Source organism: Sander vitreus, chromosome 2, assembly GCF_031162955.1.
Source record: "Sander vitreus isolate 19-12246 chromosome 2, sanVit1, whole genome shotgun sequence".
Lineage (NCBI taxonomy): Eukaryota > Metazoa > Chordata > Actinopteri > Perciformes > Percidae > Sander > Sander vitreus.
Window position 1 is genome coordinate 9,488,817 of NC_135856.1, and position 18,263 is coordinate 9,507,079.

At 38.9% G+C, this 18,263-nt stretch overlaps 1 protein-coding gene across 2 annotated transcripts; it reads left to right on the forward strand.

Annotated features, from left to right (window-relative positions):
* The first annotated feature begins 212 nt into the window (after positions 1-212).
* LOC144534473 (monocyte to macrophage differentiation factor 2-like) lies at positions 213-10,943 on the forward strand. 2 transcript variants are annotated; one of them, XM_078276421.1, is made up of 7 exons: positions 213-226; positions 4,403-4,484; positions 4,684-4,844; positions 5,106-5,180; positions 5,271-5,372; positions 10,109-10,178; positions 10,283-10,943. In XM_078276421.1, exons 1-7 carry the CDS (start codon positions 213-215, stop codon positions 10,484-10,486), a joined length of 708 nt encoding a protein of 235 aa, XP_078132547.1. In that variant the 3' UTR covers positions 10,487-10,943. The 2 variants fall into 2 exon arrangements, with proteins under 2 accessions (XP_078132547.1, XP_078132537.1); XM_078276411.1 differs by lacking the exon at positions 213-226 and adding an exon at positions 3,486-3,511.
* Positions 10,944-18,263: the final 7,320 nt, after the last annotated feature.

Sequence of the window (18,263 nt, forward strand, 5' to 3'; positions counted from 1 at the left end):
TAAAAAGAAGGTCGGGATGCATCCATCTCCCGGTGCTGTTTGAGATGAGGATAAGACGACGACGTCTTCTCCGGTGAAACGGCGATGCTCGTTACGTTCCATTTAGACCGGCCCGTTACAATCTGAGCGGTTATTCGCCCAACACTCAGAGGGGATTCAGGCTTTAGCCATACTGTCTGTCTGCTGTCAACTGTTGCTTATTTCCACTGTAAATGAATCTTATAAGGTAGGTGAAATCATTGTATGAACCGCTAATCAATTAGACATCTTTATTATAATACTGCCTGGTAGAGGTTTTAATGATGATGAGGAGGATGCTAAGGGTGATGGAAGGGTTTGGGAACGAGCTGGTTTAGCCGACATTTACATTTCAACATATCTTATGACTGATGATGTAATAATATTATAGCTCAGGTTTTGTTTGCCTGACAAGCATCATTATTAACACACACACACACACACACACACACACACACACACACACACACACACACAGACAGACCTGCCACTTCCCTCCTCCTCATCGTTGTCTTGCTGTCTCTTGTCTCTCTCCCTTTCTGTGTGCACAGTATTTCTTGAAACACACAATAGGCCACACAAACACACATCATCTCTTATATTTGGTCCTACACATTACTTAGGGCTGCACGATATGAGGAATGTGATAATGTTGTTGAATATCGCAATAACGATATTAGGCCTACTCGCGATACATAAACAGATATTAAAATGTGCTCAGTTCTGCATTTCTGCTGCTTTCAGTATTCTTCTACAATACAACAAATTGCTTGTTGAATTTAAAACAAATAAAAGTAAAATCATTTTCAACATTCTTGTATGGACAAATTGAACATTACATTGAATATAAAAGCACCACTAAAAAAAGAATGACAGTTACATTTTAAAGGGCAGTTTTCTTCTGATATTTTCTTTCAACTAACACAAAAAAATCTGTTTTGTGTCATGATATGTCGCAGCCTTTTGCAATGTGTATATTGCGCCAGTTGATATTGCGATGACAATAAAAAACAACAACAATAGGCTATATTGTGCAGCCCTACTACACATGACAGCCCACAGGGTCTGGGTCCAGGCTGTCATGGGGGTTTTGGATAGATTTAACAGAAGGAAAATGTCAAACAAAGCAGACCAGAGCTGCAACTGACAATTTATTTTCATTACCAGTTAGTGTGCCAATGCTGATTGCTTTTTGGATTAATTGACTGTTTTGTGTGTAAAAAATCAGAAATAGTGTAAGTTCCCAGAGCTCAACATTCCAAACCCCAAAGATGTTCAGTTTACACTTATATTAAAACAGAGAAAATCTGAAAATCCTCATATCAGAAAGGCTGGAATAAGCAGGTATTTTTGCTTGATTAACAACTGAAACATTAATTGATTAACAAAATTGTTTCAACTCTAGAGCAGACCACACTGATAAGACATTTAAAACTCAAATGTCTTCTGCTTCTCCTTAGCTTCTACATCAAATCAGATATGGAAAACTGTTTCATGTCTGAGTTTAATGTGTTGTCGTGCTACAGACTGAGGCTGTATGGCAAATGATCATTATTAAATATAATATAAGTTGTCACGCATGAGTACGCAGTTGCCATATTTTAATACTTTAAGAATACAAGATACAGTAAATTGTGATTATTATTTATTTTTCTTCATTCAGACCTTTACACAACAACGTAAACAATTAATGTATTAGTAAATGGTCAGAAAATCAATCAACTATTTTGATAATTGATTCATTGTTGAAGTTGTTTTTCAAGAACAAATGGCAAATATTCTCTGGTTTAAGTTCTTCAAATGTGAATATTTGCTGCTTTTCTGTGTTTTGTGTGATTTTCAACTGAATATTTTGGTCACACCAAACAGGCCATTTGAAAACTTGTGATGGGGGTTTTTCATTAACCTATTTATTTTGGCATTATCCGAAACAATCGAAAGAATCATTCACAGATGAATCAATAATAAAAAGAATTGTGTTACATACTTCCTCTAAACTTCAGTATCATTTTACAATCAAACTAGCAATGATGTCCACTAGAATATACGGCTACTAATGGTGAATTTCACTATTGATCAATTCATTGTCTTTAAAACATCAGTCAGTGATAATTCCCTTTCACAATCTCACAGAGCACAATGTGACATCTTCAGAATGCTACCCAAATATTAAAAAAATATATATTTTATTTATAGTTATGTAAGAAAGAGAAAACAGCAAATCAGGAAACTAGAACCAGACAGTATTTGACATTTTTGATTATTATTAAAATTGTTACAGACTAATATTCTGTTTGTTGACTTATCATTTATTTAACTAATTGTTTCAGCTCTACTAGAAGGTTTTTTTCTCCACCATTTTGTTTTTAATTACTGTATGTAGTCTACTTGATATACACTGAAACACAAAGAGCAGTACTAGCTTGACCATAAAACTGTAAGATTAATTCATGTTCACCATTAACTGGACTGAGGTTTTGGTCTTCACGGTTCAATAAGACAATAAAAGCGTTCCTTCTGTCTGTCCTGCTGTCGTATTACAAGAGTGATGATGTTTCCGCAACTCTGCGCCTCTGTCCACTTAGTGTGTCTCTCTGTCTGGCCTCTGGCCTGGTAATTATCAGCCAGCTTGATGAAGTCATTAATGACCAGGCCAAGCCTGCTGGGCTTGGCACGCACGCACGCACGCACGCACACACACACACACACACACAGACAGACCACGCCTATTTATTTGGGACAGGACAGTGTTTTTTTTGGCCTGGGTCAGTTAGTATTAATAACTCTGAATTAGTGTCACTCTAAAAACAGATGCTTAAGAAACAGGAGTACAATATAGGAAAAAGGAAAAATTAGGCATGTTTGCTAAAATATGTTTCATTGTCATTATATGTGAGGTGGATTTTTTTAATCCTTCTATCGCCACTCCTTCAGACTCCTGTTCATCTACGGAAGGATCAGGAGTTGACGAGCTGACGTGTAGGAGGAGAACATCATGTTCTACCATTTCACACTGTTGCACAACAACACAGAAATATAAATTGGACAGATTTAAGACTATTATCACTGCACTTGGACTGAAACGTTTGTGAAATTCTGTAGGCAGAGTTTTATCTTTTCTTTGAGGAGATGGCACATATATATATATATATATATATATATATATATATATATATATATTAAGCTGTGCATTTTGTGCCATATATGTATATAAGGACAATGATGCTGTTTGATCTTCTATGTTTGGCTGAAGTTTAACATAATTAATTGATTGTCTTATGCTCCAAAATTCATATATACATATGATTTCTTTATTTGAGTGGTATTCCCTTTGATGGCTACCTGTTTCTCATTTTGAGTCCCACCAATCTTAGAACAGTGTGTGTATGTGTGTGTGTTTGTGTGTTTGTGTGTGCATTAGAAAGAGACGCTAAATCTAGGTCTCTTATGAAATCTGGCCCTGCAAGATGCAGCATAAAAATAGGGAGAGAGTGTGTGTGTGTGTGTGTGTGTGTGTGTGTGTGTGTGTGTGTGTGTGTGTGTGTGTGTGTGTGTGTGTTTTTGCATGGACGTCTTTGTCCATTTGCCTTCCTGCATGTTAATTTAATCATCGGGAAGCAGAGAGAAGACATAGTCAGGGAGAGGGAGATAGGAGACATGAGCAAAGAAAGATGAAAGAAAGGAGTTTTCTAGTGTGGAGGGAGGAAAAGAAAGACAATCCCTGCTCGGTGGTTTCCTTGACAACAATGACATCACTGATGGAGTGCTATCTATGCTACCTCCTCATACCTCTTGAGCAGTTGTGTGTTAGTTTTTGTTTCTGTTCAAAGCGATACTGATCTGTTTGTGTGTGTGTGAGAATATGCAGGCATATCTGTAGATGTGAATTGTTTATGAAAGAGATCATCAGGACTAACCCTTTATCGGTTCAGTCGGTCCACGGTTACCCACTGTTGCCAGGCAACAGCAGTCATGGCAACAAGTTGAAGCATGATCTACCGTTGCTAAGCAAAAGGACAGGATGGGGTGAAATTTTATGAGCACCATTGAGATACAAATGGACACAAATATTAAAGATGTTCCATGTGGTATAGGACATCAAGAAGAAAAATATTATAGCTCATATGCAACCCTTTAATACCAAAAATTTTGCTTTTAAGGGTATAAATAAATAATATATATATATATATATATATATAGATTGTATTTTTTTGTTTGTTTAAAAAAAATATATATTTTATTATTTTGAGCTCTGCAAGTGTGTAGAGAAAGATTCATTGTTGCATGTTGCTAAAACTAATGTCTCATTGCAGAATTTAGTTCAGATATTAGATTTTTTTTTAAATATATCAACTTAAATCTGTTCATTTTCTGACGATTCCAGGTTTATGAACAACCGTGTTCCTCCTAACAAGAGATACCAGCCCACAGAATATGAGCATGCTGCCAACTGTGCCACGCATGCGGTGAATACACACACACACACACACACACACACACACACACACATACACACATTACATAACAGACAAATGAGAAACGCCTCCAGATTCTTTTTAAAACTAGTCTACACCTACATCATGCACTGGATTTCAGTTTATCCTGCATGTTTGTCTGCTTGTCTATCTGCATCTCATGTTTCATTTATGTTATGAATTCATTTAGCTATGGATAATTCCCAGCCTGCTGGGCAGCTCAGTGTTGCACTTCCAGTCGGAGGACCAATGGGAGCGGCTGTCGGCCTGGGTGTACGGGGCGGGGCTCAGCTCGCTCTTCATCATCTCCACCCTTTTCCACACTGTGGCCTGGAAGAAGAGCCACCTACGGTACAAGCACACAAAAACACACACATTTTCAACACTTGAACTGGATTGTAATATTGCAGATGATGAATATGGTTAATGGATAGACGAGGACACTGAAATAAAGCAACCTGCATGGCCCCTTCTTTTACTGCAGAGACACACTAGAACAAATATGTATATCCCCATACCCCAGATTTGTTTCTGAGAGCTGAAACACACTGATGCTACATGTATAAACAGTGTCACTCAGTTGTCATGAGGCTGTTTGGTCTCTCTCTTCAGGTCTGTGGAGCACTGTTTCCACATGTGTGACAGGATGGTGATCTATTTCTTCATTGCAGCCTCCTACGCCCCTTGGTAAACAAACTAGCCTGCTAAATGTACATATGTATTTGTATTTGTATATACAGTATTTGTAGTTATGTGTTCCCGTTCATGCCTCAACAGGCTGAACCTGCGGGAGCTGGGTCCCTGGGGGTGTCACATGCGCTGGCTGGTGTGGGTCATGGCCTCTTTTGGAACCACCTATGTCTTCTTCTTCCATGAGAGGTCAGTTCATGCAATCATTCATATACTTTAATCAATGTTGGACTGTCTATTTATTAAAGTGCTCATATTATGTTTTTTGGCTTTTTCCCTTTCCTTTATTGTGTTATATATCTTTTTAGTGCATGCTATAGGTTTACAAAGTGAAAAAGCCCAAAGTCCACCCCAAAGGAACTTACCATCTCCAACAGAAAACACTGTTCACAAACTGCTCCAAACAGCTCTATTGTAGTCCAGCCTTTACTTCCGTGACGAACGTGCGTCACTTTGTAACACATGTTATAATGCTCGCCTAGCTGCTAGCGTGGCACGCCCTCATACTCTGCTTCTGACTGGCTAGTAGTCCTTACCTAGGTACTGCGCATGTGCGACTCCCAACAAAGATGGAATAGAAGTGAGATGCCTCACTCTGTAGCTAAAACAGAGAGCTCAACACACAGGGGGAAAAGAGGAGCTGCAGCAATGTGCAGCACAACAAAAAAATTGTGTTTTTTTTTAATCATGTAAACCTATTCTGGTACAACCTCTAAATACAATTATGAACCTGAAAATAAGCAGAATATGAGCACTTTAAAGTCATCAATGTTCCTCCCATCAGACAACACAATCTCAACTCAAAGTACCACTTACTAGCTTTTTCTGAGCTTACAGCTGCATTCTGTGATCCTCATCAGCAAAGCTCAGCTCAGACATTATATTTTTTCCCCCCAAAATTTAAAATCTTTAAGCACCTATATGTGGAAATGGTTGAGATGTGTGTAAGGTAACTTAAGGCTGTAACTACGCATCACTTTTAAACTGTAAGTGAAAATGTTCATACATCAACATGCTTTTTAGATTCAAGACTTTAGTTGTTAATGAGATGTAACATCAGTCATTGTTTCCTGAGCTACTCTGATCAAGCTTTATGTAATCAAATGCATTTCATTGATACTAAATCGAAAATCACCCCAAGGATAAAAAGTGCAGAAAATGTTTAAAACTATTGTTTGAAAACTCCAATATAAAGAGAAAGAGAAATGAGAAAGTAATTGTTAACACTTCTGGTTTCACATTACAGGTTCAGTAGGTAACATTTATCAAAATAACTTTCATACGTTGTATTTGCCAGAGATGTTCACAAGTCATTTTTTCGAATCTCAAGTCTTTGAGCTCGAGTCCAAGTCAAGTCTCAAGTCTCTGGCCATCTGATCTGTCCCTAACACTGTATTGTTAAATCTTATGAATTCAAAGCATGTCCTGTAGCTACCATCCATACAGTCCAGTATCAAAATCAGTTGTAGAATAACTTTATGGGGTCTACTTAACACATCCCTCTAGCCCTCTGACCTGGTGAAATATTAACCTAAGTCTGTCACATCATATGGATACAACTATAAAGATACAATGTGCCTGTTCCCAGCCTTAACACTTTGCGATGGTTCGCTTGTTACCTGTGACAGTATATGCTAAATGTAACGTCTCTTTCACTCAAAAAAATTTGTCGAAGTGGAAATCAAGAGAATAGTGGCAGCGCCACACCAGTTACAGAACAACATGCATCTCAGTGTCAGTCCAAATTACGCACAATAAGCAGTTTGAACTCACTGATGTAATGCCATTTATTTTCTAAGTGTTGGTACGCTCAGTGAAACTGAGGCCAGCGCGAGGGAGACCCGACTCAGAGGAGGAGAGGTTAGTGAGGCCAGCGTCTCCACGGCAGGTGGCAGTGCGCACGGATCTGCTGTGCCACGCATGGATGAAATAATGAAATAGTAAATAAGACTACGGTAACAGAAATATGTGCAGAATTAAGACGGCCCAGTGTTTGGTGGACCGGGTACACCTTGTTCACTTAATAGCCTACAAATCACCCACGGGATCAATTACGCATCACATGAGTTTGCCCACCCGACACCTGGGGAGATGGATCCGTGCGTCCCGCCTCCTGTGCGCCATGGATGTCTGAGCCTCAGCAACTACTTACTAAAAAGATACAATTTGCCTGTTCCCAGCATTAGCACAACACTTTGCGATGGTTAGCTTGTTACATGTGACGATATATGCTAAATGTAACGTCTCTTTCACATTAGCAAGTGACTGACCTATCTGGGTGCGTTTTGAGATGCCTGATGAAGTCCGACGTTGATCCGGCATCATTTATCTTGGTGCCACACACCTTGCATGTAGCTGTTTGCTTACTGTCTCTGTTTACGAAGTTATTGAAAGCAAAACTAATGACAAAAGGCACAACTCAGGGAGGACTTGGTGTCGCCATCGGCAATGCATTTTTGTTTATGTGAGTGCACGCACATAAGGCATAGCGCATGCGTTACGTTACACAGTATGGCAAAGAGCAGGGGACATGTAGCTCGTCATACGTTTCCCCAACGTCAGGGGCGCAACTACCCAGTGTCAGAGGGGTATGCAGCAACAATTTTGTGCCGGACATCATCATGTATGGGCTTTAAATAATCATATTTAGTTAGTTAACGGTCGCCTGGTTGCCCTTGGCAACCAAATTGTGACAGTTGGCAACCTAATCATCACCGCTGGTTGATGTGATTTGAGTGGTGCGTGGCTTTTTTATTTTTATTAATTCAGCTCTGTTTAGTTCCGGTGTTGAGACGGCAGTTAAAAGTGCTTAGGGACTGTCTACAGACTACAACATAGAAAAGAGATACAACAAAAATATGTAGGCTATTAATTTAATGATTAATTAAGGTAGTGTCTCCAAACTTACCTCAATTCTAACTTGTCTCCTGCTAGTTGTACTACAGCACTTACTTTAAAAAAAATAAGCATATGCCTATTTTTGAAAAATATGTTTGCATCTCTTTTCGGTGTTGTAGTTTGTAGACAGTCCCGAAGCACTCCTTGCAGTATCAACACCGGAACTAAACAGAGCTGAATTAGCACAACTTTTATGCATTTCTTTCACATCTACATATATATATATATATATATATATATATATATATATATATATATATATATTTATTTATTTATCTTCTTGTCATTTATTGTGCTGCTACCTTATATTTACCAGTTGTTATTTTACCTTAATAAAATTGAGATATGTCATGCATGGGATTGGCACCATAGGGTTTAACCAAAATCTAAATGTAGCTATCAGCTACATTGGTTTGCATTAAGTTAGCAAACACTAGCCAGTCTGTTGACATGGATATTTGCAAGCCCCCAAGTTTGGTAGCAAATCTATGCATGATTGCATGGTAAACCAGAGTTATTGCATTAGTTATATTTTCCAGATTCTTGTCATTTATTGTACATGCTACCTTATATTTACCAGTTTTCAGCTCAGCAACCTCGGTTTTGCAGATTCTAAGCTAGCTGTAAACCGCCATTTGGCTGCTACATTCCCAGTGTTAGCAAACGCTAGCTAGTCTGTTAGCATGAATATTTGCAAGCCTGCAAGCACAGACATCACACTTTAAATCCTACCTGTTGCCTTTCACCATCCACTTATTTAACTGCTGTCACATCCCTTAACATGTCATCTCCCTTTCCCTCTTTCTTTTTCTATTTTCAGCCCCAACAGCTGTTTTGCTTTGTTCTTTTTCTTTTTCCATACTACTCTACTTCACTACTCGTACCTGCTTGCTCTGCGCTCACAGCGCAGCCTGTTAGTCCTCTAAAATGTTATATAATAACATTGAGGAAATGCAGTAATGATTTAGAAATGCACAACAGCAGCAACATATAGAAAATACCAAAAAAAGAATTACTGTTTTATTTTTATTTTTATTTTTATTTTGTAACCATTGCTTTGGCGCCCCACATGGTGCTGCGCTTCTATGCGCCGCATATAGCGCATACCCACTTTTTGCGCCACTGCCCAACGTATATGCGCCAATAAAAGAAAATAGAAATACATGAATAAATGTAGATTTAAAAAGCAATAATTGCATGAAAACAGGTTGTTGACGAGTCTCGAAGCTCCAGTCCGAGTTAAGTCTGCAGTCTTTTGGGTCGAGTCGTAAGTCAAGTCTGAAGTCTTTTGGGTCGAGTCCGAGTCAAGTCTGAAGTCAGCTGTTTGTGCGACTTAAGAGCGACTCGAGTCCGAGTCTCAGACTCGAGTCCCCATCTCTGGTATTTGCTCATCAGTATATCCTGACAGTGGTACATGACAGATCATCTGTCTCTGTCTCTGCCTCCCCCTAGTGTTACTAATGGCATTTGCAAGATTCCACCACGCCTAAAGGAAAACAACCAATCAGAGCCAAGAAGTCTCTAACGCATTGTCAATCACTGCTTGTGAACTGAGGTCAAACTGTCAAACTAGGCAGGGTTGAATAGCAAATCAAAATTCTGTCTATTTCTCGCCTCAAATGTTCTCAGAAACAAACAATTTTGGAAACTTACAATGTAAGTGTTCAGTTTAGCTGTAAAATGAAAAAAAGTTTGCTCCAGCCGGTCGGCCAGTGGACGGTGCTTGGTTTTGGCTTGACTGTTTTCAACATGATTGCCGGGTCACACACTTTCTCATTTTACAGCTAAACAGTACGCTAAAATATGTTTCTGAGATCATTTTAGGCAAGAAATAGGCAATGCAGTAACCGTCTTGATTCAAATTTGATCAGCGCAGCCTAGTTTGACAGTTTGATTAGAGGAGGGTGATTGACCTGGAGTGTGACACAGTTGAAAACTCAGATAAATCTTGTAGGTGGACCATTGAGTTGACATTAATGTGTCGCAAGGCTTAGTCTTCCATGCTGAAATATTCCTCTCTGTGTCAGGTATAAGATCACGGAGTTGATCTGCTATACGGTGATGGGAGTTTTTCCTGCCCTGGTCATCCTCTCAATGGTGAGCACACTTATTGAGTCATCTGTAGTCTTTGATGTTTTGTCATTTCCTCATTGCAATGTCTTTAAAAACTTAAACATAATAAAATGTCTGCTTCTTCGCAGCCGGAGCAATCGGGGTTATATGAGCTGCTGGTGGGCGGAGCCTGCTACTGTTTGGGGATGGTCTTTTTTAAAAGTGATGGTATCGTCCCATTCGCTCATGCCATTTGGCACCTGTTTGTAGCTATGGGAGCAGCCATACACTACTACGCCATCTGGAAGTACCTCTATGCCCAGCCATCCAGTCAGGTCCAGACCTCCAGATGACATCAGCGCTGACCTCACAAGTAGCTCTTGTGTTTGAGCAACTTCAAGGGGTTAATGCGAGCTGTGTCCCAATTCAGGCGTTGCCTCCTTTGGAAAGCAAGTGAACCTCCTCCACAAATAAGACGGTGTAGCCTCACAGTAACAAAAACTAATGGTGCATTTAGGTGATCCTCGTCAACTCGTGAAAGAAGCAAAAAGAAATCCACATTCATCACATGGTTCATCACCAGAAAGTTGCACTCAATTGGCCAGTACAGTTGTAACAAGTCTACTGCAATGCTAGCTGCTCGGTGAGGCTGTACTTAGGCACAGCGGTGCTTTGAGCTAAATGCTAACGTCAGCATGCTAACATGCACAGAAGGTATAATGTTTCTTAATAATTATATAATCATCAAAGTTGCAGTTTATCCTGAGAGGGGAATCAGTGTCTGAACTGCACCTACTTTTATGGAAATCTATCCAGTTCATTTGAAGCCACAAATACAAACATCATGATGATGCTAGAGGCTTGGGGATCACCAAAGTCATTAAGATACATCTTCTGGGGACCATGAATGTCTGTACAAAATTTTGTGAAAAAACTTTGGTGGCACAAAAGGAAAAGTCAAAAGTGGTGAACCGTCTGAGAGACTGACATTGCCATCTCTAGGCTGGCCAGCATGGATAAAGAACCAGTAGTCAAAAACAGTACCAGTTGTGATGTTTCACCTTAACACATGATGGACAACTGCAAACAGTGTACTATAGTACTGATAAATGCATCAACATTACTTTAATGTATCTTAGTTTATGCCTTGCTGCTATTATTTACATCATTTATGAGTTCATGAGGACATCTGAACGCATCATTAACCATGTTTGTAGGATACTTTGGTGGATACTGGAAATAATTCACTGGTTGTTTTTTTCCAAATATGTCAAAAAAGAAGGCTGCGTTTGGAGGACACTGCATCGAGGCTGTTGTAAAAACTCTGGACTTCAAAGGAGGCAACCCGTCAATCAGGACACAGCTTTTTTTATTTTTATTTTTACCGATCCAGTTTAGTTCAATCTTAAAATATTTTTGCAGGTACTTTGGTTTCATTCCAATGATCAGGGGTTTAATTACTATTCTTGGAGATTTCTCTCTATGTGGTGCATGTCCTGATTCAGTGTTCAGAAGCTGAATTGAAGGCATTGTCTTATTGTCAACTGGAGGACAATGTTTACAATTAGCTAACTTGACTATCATAGTTTCAGGACATTATTTAAAGTATTATTATCATCAATAACAGAAGGTTATGGTTTGATTATATTTAGGAGGTTGCAACATCAGTAATTTACTATTCCAATTCAGAGCGCTAGATAGTATTATTACTTTGTTAGTTGTGCTATCTACACTGTAGTATACTATATGGTTTAACAGCAGTTGCTTCAGTCAGTGATTAACTGTGATTTCTAAATCAAGCATGACTGTAGAATAATATTTTCTTTAATGTCGAACATACAGATGTTTATGGTTTTGGTCTCGGAGACTTTACTTGTGTGAGCTTCCACTTTTACCTGGCTCTACACAGTAGATTACCAAGCATAATTCCTGAATTCTAATAGTTTACTGTTGTTGATTAGGTTTAGTAAGTGGAGATGTCATCAGTACAATTTATACAGTATATATTTATTAATGACGTACAGTATATGTTGACTTTATCTATATTTTCTTCTAATGTACTTAAAGTATCAGCTGATTATCTTCGTCATCTTCAACTTAATGAGTGGGACCCATTTGATAGAGTCTGTCAAAGTTACATGGTTGAACCTCAGAAGGGAAAACCACTGTCTGATTCAGCACTGCCAGAAGACTGACATACTGCCGTACCTGATAGCACACTATTACCATAAACGTTTCACACTTGAAAGGAAACTGAAGCTATAGTATTGTTGAACAATCTGGCCCAATATCAAGGCATCTCAGGTGTGTGTGTGTGTGTGTGTGTGTGTGTGTGTGTGTGTGTGTGTGTGTGTGCGTGTACGTGTGTCCTATACTGTCTGACTCCCATGAATCCAAAGCCTGTAATCGGCTGAGTCTATGTTTACATGTGAACGCATGTACCTTGAACACATAAAAAGTATATTTGAAATATGTATGTACTCTCAGTGTTAAGCTGTATGTGGTAGCACACGGTAGATTTGACGAGCTTGATAAATGTGACTAGAGGACCAAAAGGTCATACCGTCTAGTATACATACAGTCAGGTCCATAAATATTGGGACATCGACACAATTCTAATCTTTTTGGCTCTATACACCACCACAATGGAGTTGAAATGAAACGAACAAGATGTGCTTTAACTGCAGACTTTCAGCTTTAATTTGAGGGTATTTACATCCAAATCAGGTGAACGGTGTAGAAATTACAACAGTTTGTATATGTGCCTCCCACTTTTTAAGGGACCAAAAGTAATGGGACAGATTAACAATCATAAATCAAACTTTCACTTTTTAATACTTGGTTGCAAATCCTTTGCATTCAATTACAGCCTGAAGTCTGGAAGGCATAGACATCACCAGACGCTGGGTTTCATCCCTGGTGATGCTCTGCCAGGCCTCTACTGCAACTGTCTTCAGTTCCTGCTTGTTCTTGGGGCATTTTCCCTTCAGTTTTGTCTTCAGCAAGTGAAATGCATGCTCAATCGGATTCATGTCAGGTGATTGACTTGGCCATTGCATAACATTCCACTTCTTTCCCTTAAAAAACTCTTTGGTTGCTTTCGCAGTATGCTTCGGGTCATTGTCCATCTGCACTGTGAAGCGCCGTCCAATGAGTTCTGAAGCATTTGGCTGAATATGAGCAGATAATATTGCCCGAAACACTTCAGAATTCATCCTGCTGCTTTTGTCATCATCAATAAATACAAGAGAACCAGATCCATTGGCAGCCATACATGCCCACGCCATGACACTACCACCACCATACTTCACTGATGAGGTGGTATGCTTTGGATAATGAGCAGTTCCTTTCCTTCTCCATACTCTTCTCTTCCCATCACTCTGGTACAAGTTGATCTTTGTCTCATCTGTCCATAGGATGTTGTTCCAGAAATGTGAAGGCTTTTTTAGATGTTGTTTGGCAAACTCTAATCTGGCCTTCCTGTTTTTGAGGCTCACCAATGGTTTACATCTTGTAGTGAACCCTCTGTATTCACTCTGGTGAAGTCTTCTCTTGATTGTTGACTTTGACACACATACACCTACCTCCTGGAGAGTGTTCTTGATCTGGCCAACTGTTGTGAAGGGTGTTTTCTTCACCAGGGAAAGTATTCTTCGGTCATCCACCACAGTTGTTTTCCGTGGTCTTCCGGGTCTTTTGGTGTTGCTGAGCTCACCGGTGCATTCTTTCTTTTTAAGAATGTTCCAAACAGTTGATTTGGCCACACCTAATGTGTAATTTTTGCTATCTCTCTGATGGGTTTGTTTAGATTTGTCAGCCTAATGATGGCTTGCTTCACTGATAGTGACAGCTCTTTGGATCGCATATTGAGAGTTGACAGCAACAGATTCCAAATGCAAATAGCACACTTGAAATGAACTCTGGACCTTTTATCTGCTCCTTGTAAATGGAATAATGAGGGAATAACACACACCTGGCCATGGAACAGCTGAGCAGCCAATTGTCCCATTACTTTTGGTCCCTTAGAAAGTGGGAGGCACATATACAAACTGTTGTAATTCCTACACCGTTCACCTGATTTGGATGTAAATACCCTCAAATTAAAGCTGAAAGTCTGCAGTTAAAGCACATCTTGTTCGTTTCATTTCAACTCCATTGTGGTGGTGTATAGAGCCAAAAAGATTAGAATTGTGTCGATGTCCCAATATTTATGGACCTGACTGTAGGTGTAAAAGAAATGTATCTGGTTTAACATCTTTTCGCTGCTGTCTGTCTCTCAGGATTTGGATCATTTGGGCTTAAAAGCCTGTGAAGCCACATTCAAGGACCACTGAAGCTGCTCCGGTTGTTTGGGCACTATCTGGAGTAACGAAAATGATCAAAAGCTGTAAAGCTGCTTTCTTTAATGCTGGCACCACTCCATACAGCTTTTCTTGCTTACTCACATCACCAAGTAGGGCACAAGCCCCAAAAGTTTTCTGCAAGTTTTACATATGGGTAATATTTATAAAGTAACCAAACAAGAGAAAACTTTAAGGCAGATAGAAATTTAAATAGAACCACTACAGATATTAGAGCAGCACATGTGTTTTATAAAGAACTAGAAAAGATACATTCACCAAAGCTGCACAAACCCCTAAATGTGCTGTAAAATCCACAAAATATGCATTAAGATTTGCATCAAACTACACTGTGATGAACACGTATGAATAAGTGCAGTAGTTCTATAGAAAGTGAGGAAGGTAAAAAAAAAAAAAAAAGGTCTTATCTGCAATGTTAATAGGTCATTAAAAAAAAAAAGTGCTGGATGCACACCAGAAATAAATCATTTGTTTCTTATATGGCCAAACTTTACACTTTTTAACATATCCTGCTAATTAGCTACAAACAATATAAGAAACAAGCAAAGAGATGAGAATGCCAGCATAATCTTTTTGGCAGAAGTAACAAATAATATATAGAATAAATCTGCACATTTCTAACAAAGGCGCAGCTGTGCAGGAACTGTCTCATTTGCTGCATAACTGCCCCTAATCAGGTCCTGGGGTATACTTTTAAAATGTAATAATGTTCATTCTTCAATATAACTCTAACTTTTTGTAGATCTAATTTACCAACCAGCATATGAATGCATCATTAAACTGTAGGGTCCAAAAAGAAAATCCTCTAGTGACAAAAACCCCCCACCAAAAATCAATCAAATGTATCCATTACTTTTTGAGACATCTGACCAACAAACACACCTGGGTTGAAAATAACCTGAAAGTAACACAAATATTTATTGTTGTCATTATACCATTTAGGTCATTAGGGAGTGGTAATTTATTGTCACAGTGGACTGGGAATTATGTTTGTCACACTGTGGATATCTGAGTTTGGAATTAAACTCTTTAGATATATTCTCAAATTTAAGAGTACCTTTTAGTATTGGTACTCTAAGTGTTTACTTGAGCCTCTGAGAAACACCAAATGATTGAGCGTTTACTGTTTTGGAGAACTCGGGAGTATTAGAGCCTATTTTGACTTGCTCTACAGGCAGGTTTAGTGACTTGATATGAAGTATTTGAGGGTTTAACGTGCGTCTGTCTTGTCTTGGTTATAATATCTGTCTCATTCAGGCATGCAGTGCCCACCTTACTTTGTATAGAGTTTTTTAAACTCTCCATGAAGCCTTCATGGACCCTCTGTACATGGTTTATACACACTCTGTGATTGTGGAGCTGCTGTTCTCAGTGCTGCTGGTATTTTCTTTCTGGTCATACGAGACTGATTATATTATCTCATATTATTTCTCTCTCTAGTTTTCATATTGGTTTTTCTTGTGTCTGTGGTGCTTTCGTGTGGTGATGAGCCTATATGATGCCAACAATGCTTTTATCTTTTCTATTTCTCTTGTAATAAAAAAAGCTTTTTCATGGAGTATATTCCTGGACTCAACATTTTATGTTTCATCTCTTTGGAAAACAACTTTTTGTCTAGAAGTGTTGAAGGTAAGATAGCAGCAATTTATTACATGTTATCATACAATGAAATATAAAGATGTGAAATAAATGAAGTATAGCTATTTGGATATATGCACTGTGGACAGTATGATCTTTGTATCATTTTATGACATTTTATGATAATGTCTTAACCCTTTTTCAGTGCTTTGAATTAACCAAACGTTCATGTTAAGGGTACTAAAATAAATCCAGCAGAAGGATTTGATAAGATTAAGGATCACATACCTCATTTTTCAGAAGACGTTAGTGGTTGTTAAAACACAATACTGTTATTATAAAACCATAAGATTGTGGAGAGAATGAAATCTATAATTTAAGGTAGTCATTCTTGTACATTGACCCATATTTATTTATCTATTTATTCTATTGCAGTTTGCAAACGTATTCAATTGCAATTAATTGTTTAAAAATGTCTGGTAAAACAAATATTGTGGTACAGACAAATCAGGGCTCCTTTCTTTTTTTTTATCCTTTATTTAAAATAAAAATGAGTAAGAGCAGCAAAGCTATAATAAGCAAAAACAAAAAGGAGAATACAAGTAATTGAACGCCGTTCCTTCTGACACCCTCTCAGCAACTGGATATGGTTTATACATACAATCTAATACGGGACCCCAAAGTCTTCTCGCTGAACCAAAGTTTTTAACATTGAATGTATAAATGAAATTATATAAGCAATTATGAATAAATACAGACAAAACATAGGCCTACAACCATGAAATTGTGAAATCATGCAATACGTTTTTAAAACAGCTCAATCAGCTCAGGGCGCCTGTCCACCAGTCGCAGTCGTAGTGGGTTCTAAAAAAAAGTGTAAATTGTAATTCAATAAAAAGTATGAATTATTGTAGAACTGCTTAAAATAAATTGAAATTAAGCTGTAATAAATTCAGTTATTAAAATAAGTAAATTATAAATATAATAAATAAATCATCTTTAATAAAGAAACGTGTAATTAAATGTAATACATACATTTTCCCATTGAGGGATTAATAGCCTGCTTCTTTTTCTTTAAGAATATTTTATAATAATGAACTCATTGAATTACCACATAATTTCATATTTTGTCTATTTATTTCATTATTATTTATTTCATAAATATATTTCCACTATTAGCCTATTAAATGATTTGGATCTCCGTTTTGCCCATTGCCACAGCCTCCATGTTGTGCTTGTGCCGCCGGTGCCCGCCAGGCGGCGGTGTCTCCGTACCCTCGGCTGCCAGAGCAGGTGCGCCGAGGTGAGGCAGCGCGGAGAGCTCGGGTGTTTCCGTCGCGACTCGGCAGTGAACCGCTGTGGATGTGGGAATGCGGTTGCCGGAGGCAGCGGGCATTGCTGGACACTCGGCGGAGATGTGCGTACAGAAACTGGAGCCCTCAGCGGTTGGCTGTCGTCCAAGTTAACGGGCTGTTTTGGGGAATGTGCGTGCAGCCCCGGACGGCTGGGTGTTGCTGGCCAGGGTTTTTTCCCCCCCTATTTTTGCCGGGGATTTTAAGGGAGACGGAATGAGAGAGAAGCCAAGAAGGATTCCCCAGCACTATGGAGCCACGCATTGCAGGCAGTGTGAGTACCAACGCAACAGACACCCAGGAGAGCCCTCATGGGACTGGGCTTGTCACTGCTGGAATAACACAACTTTTCCAGGATCTATTTTATTTACGGGCAGACGCGCCACAGCTTTTACTATCCTCATAGTTTAAAAACAGCAATTTTATTGTCATTGTTGTTGAGTGTTGTTCACGTGTCGAAACAGTGTTCACGATAATTGATTATTCATTGTGTGTGATGAGCTCGACTACAATCATTAGACAGACACACCTGCTGACCGCGAGGGGCCGGGGCTGTATAGCTTTTAGTGCCGCGCCTGGCGACTCATCAGCGGATTAATTTCTGAGGATTTTCTCCTGCCTTTTGTTGCTACGGCGGTTGCTACTGACGACCGCTGAGGCCAAAGTCGTAAACAGACGGACGGACATCAAAGAAAGGGCAGACCCATAGTAGTCACAAGTTCTGTAGGCTACAATATTATGTATCCGGTTTAAAGGTGTTAAAAAATATATATATTTTCAACGCAGTCTTTATTTCTGACCTTCTAGCTGTTTAGACAAGGACAGACAGCAAGTAAAAA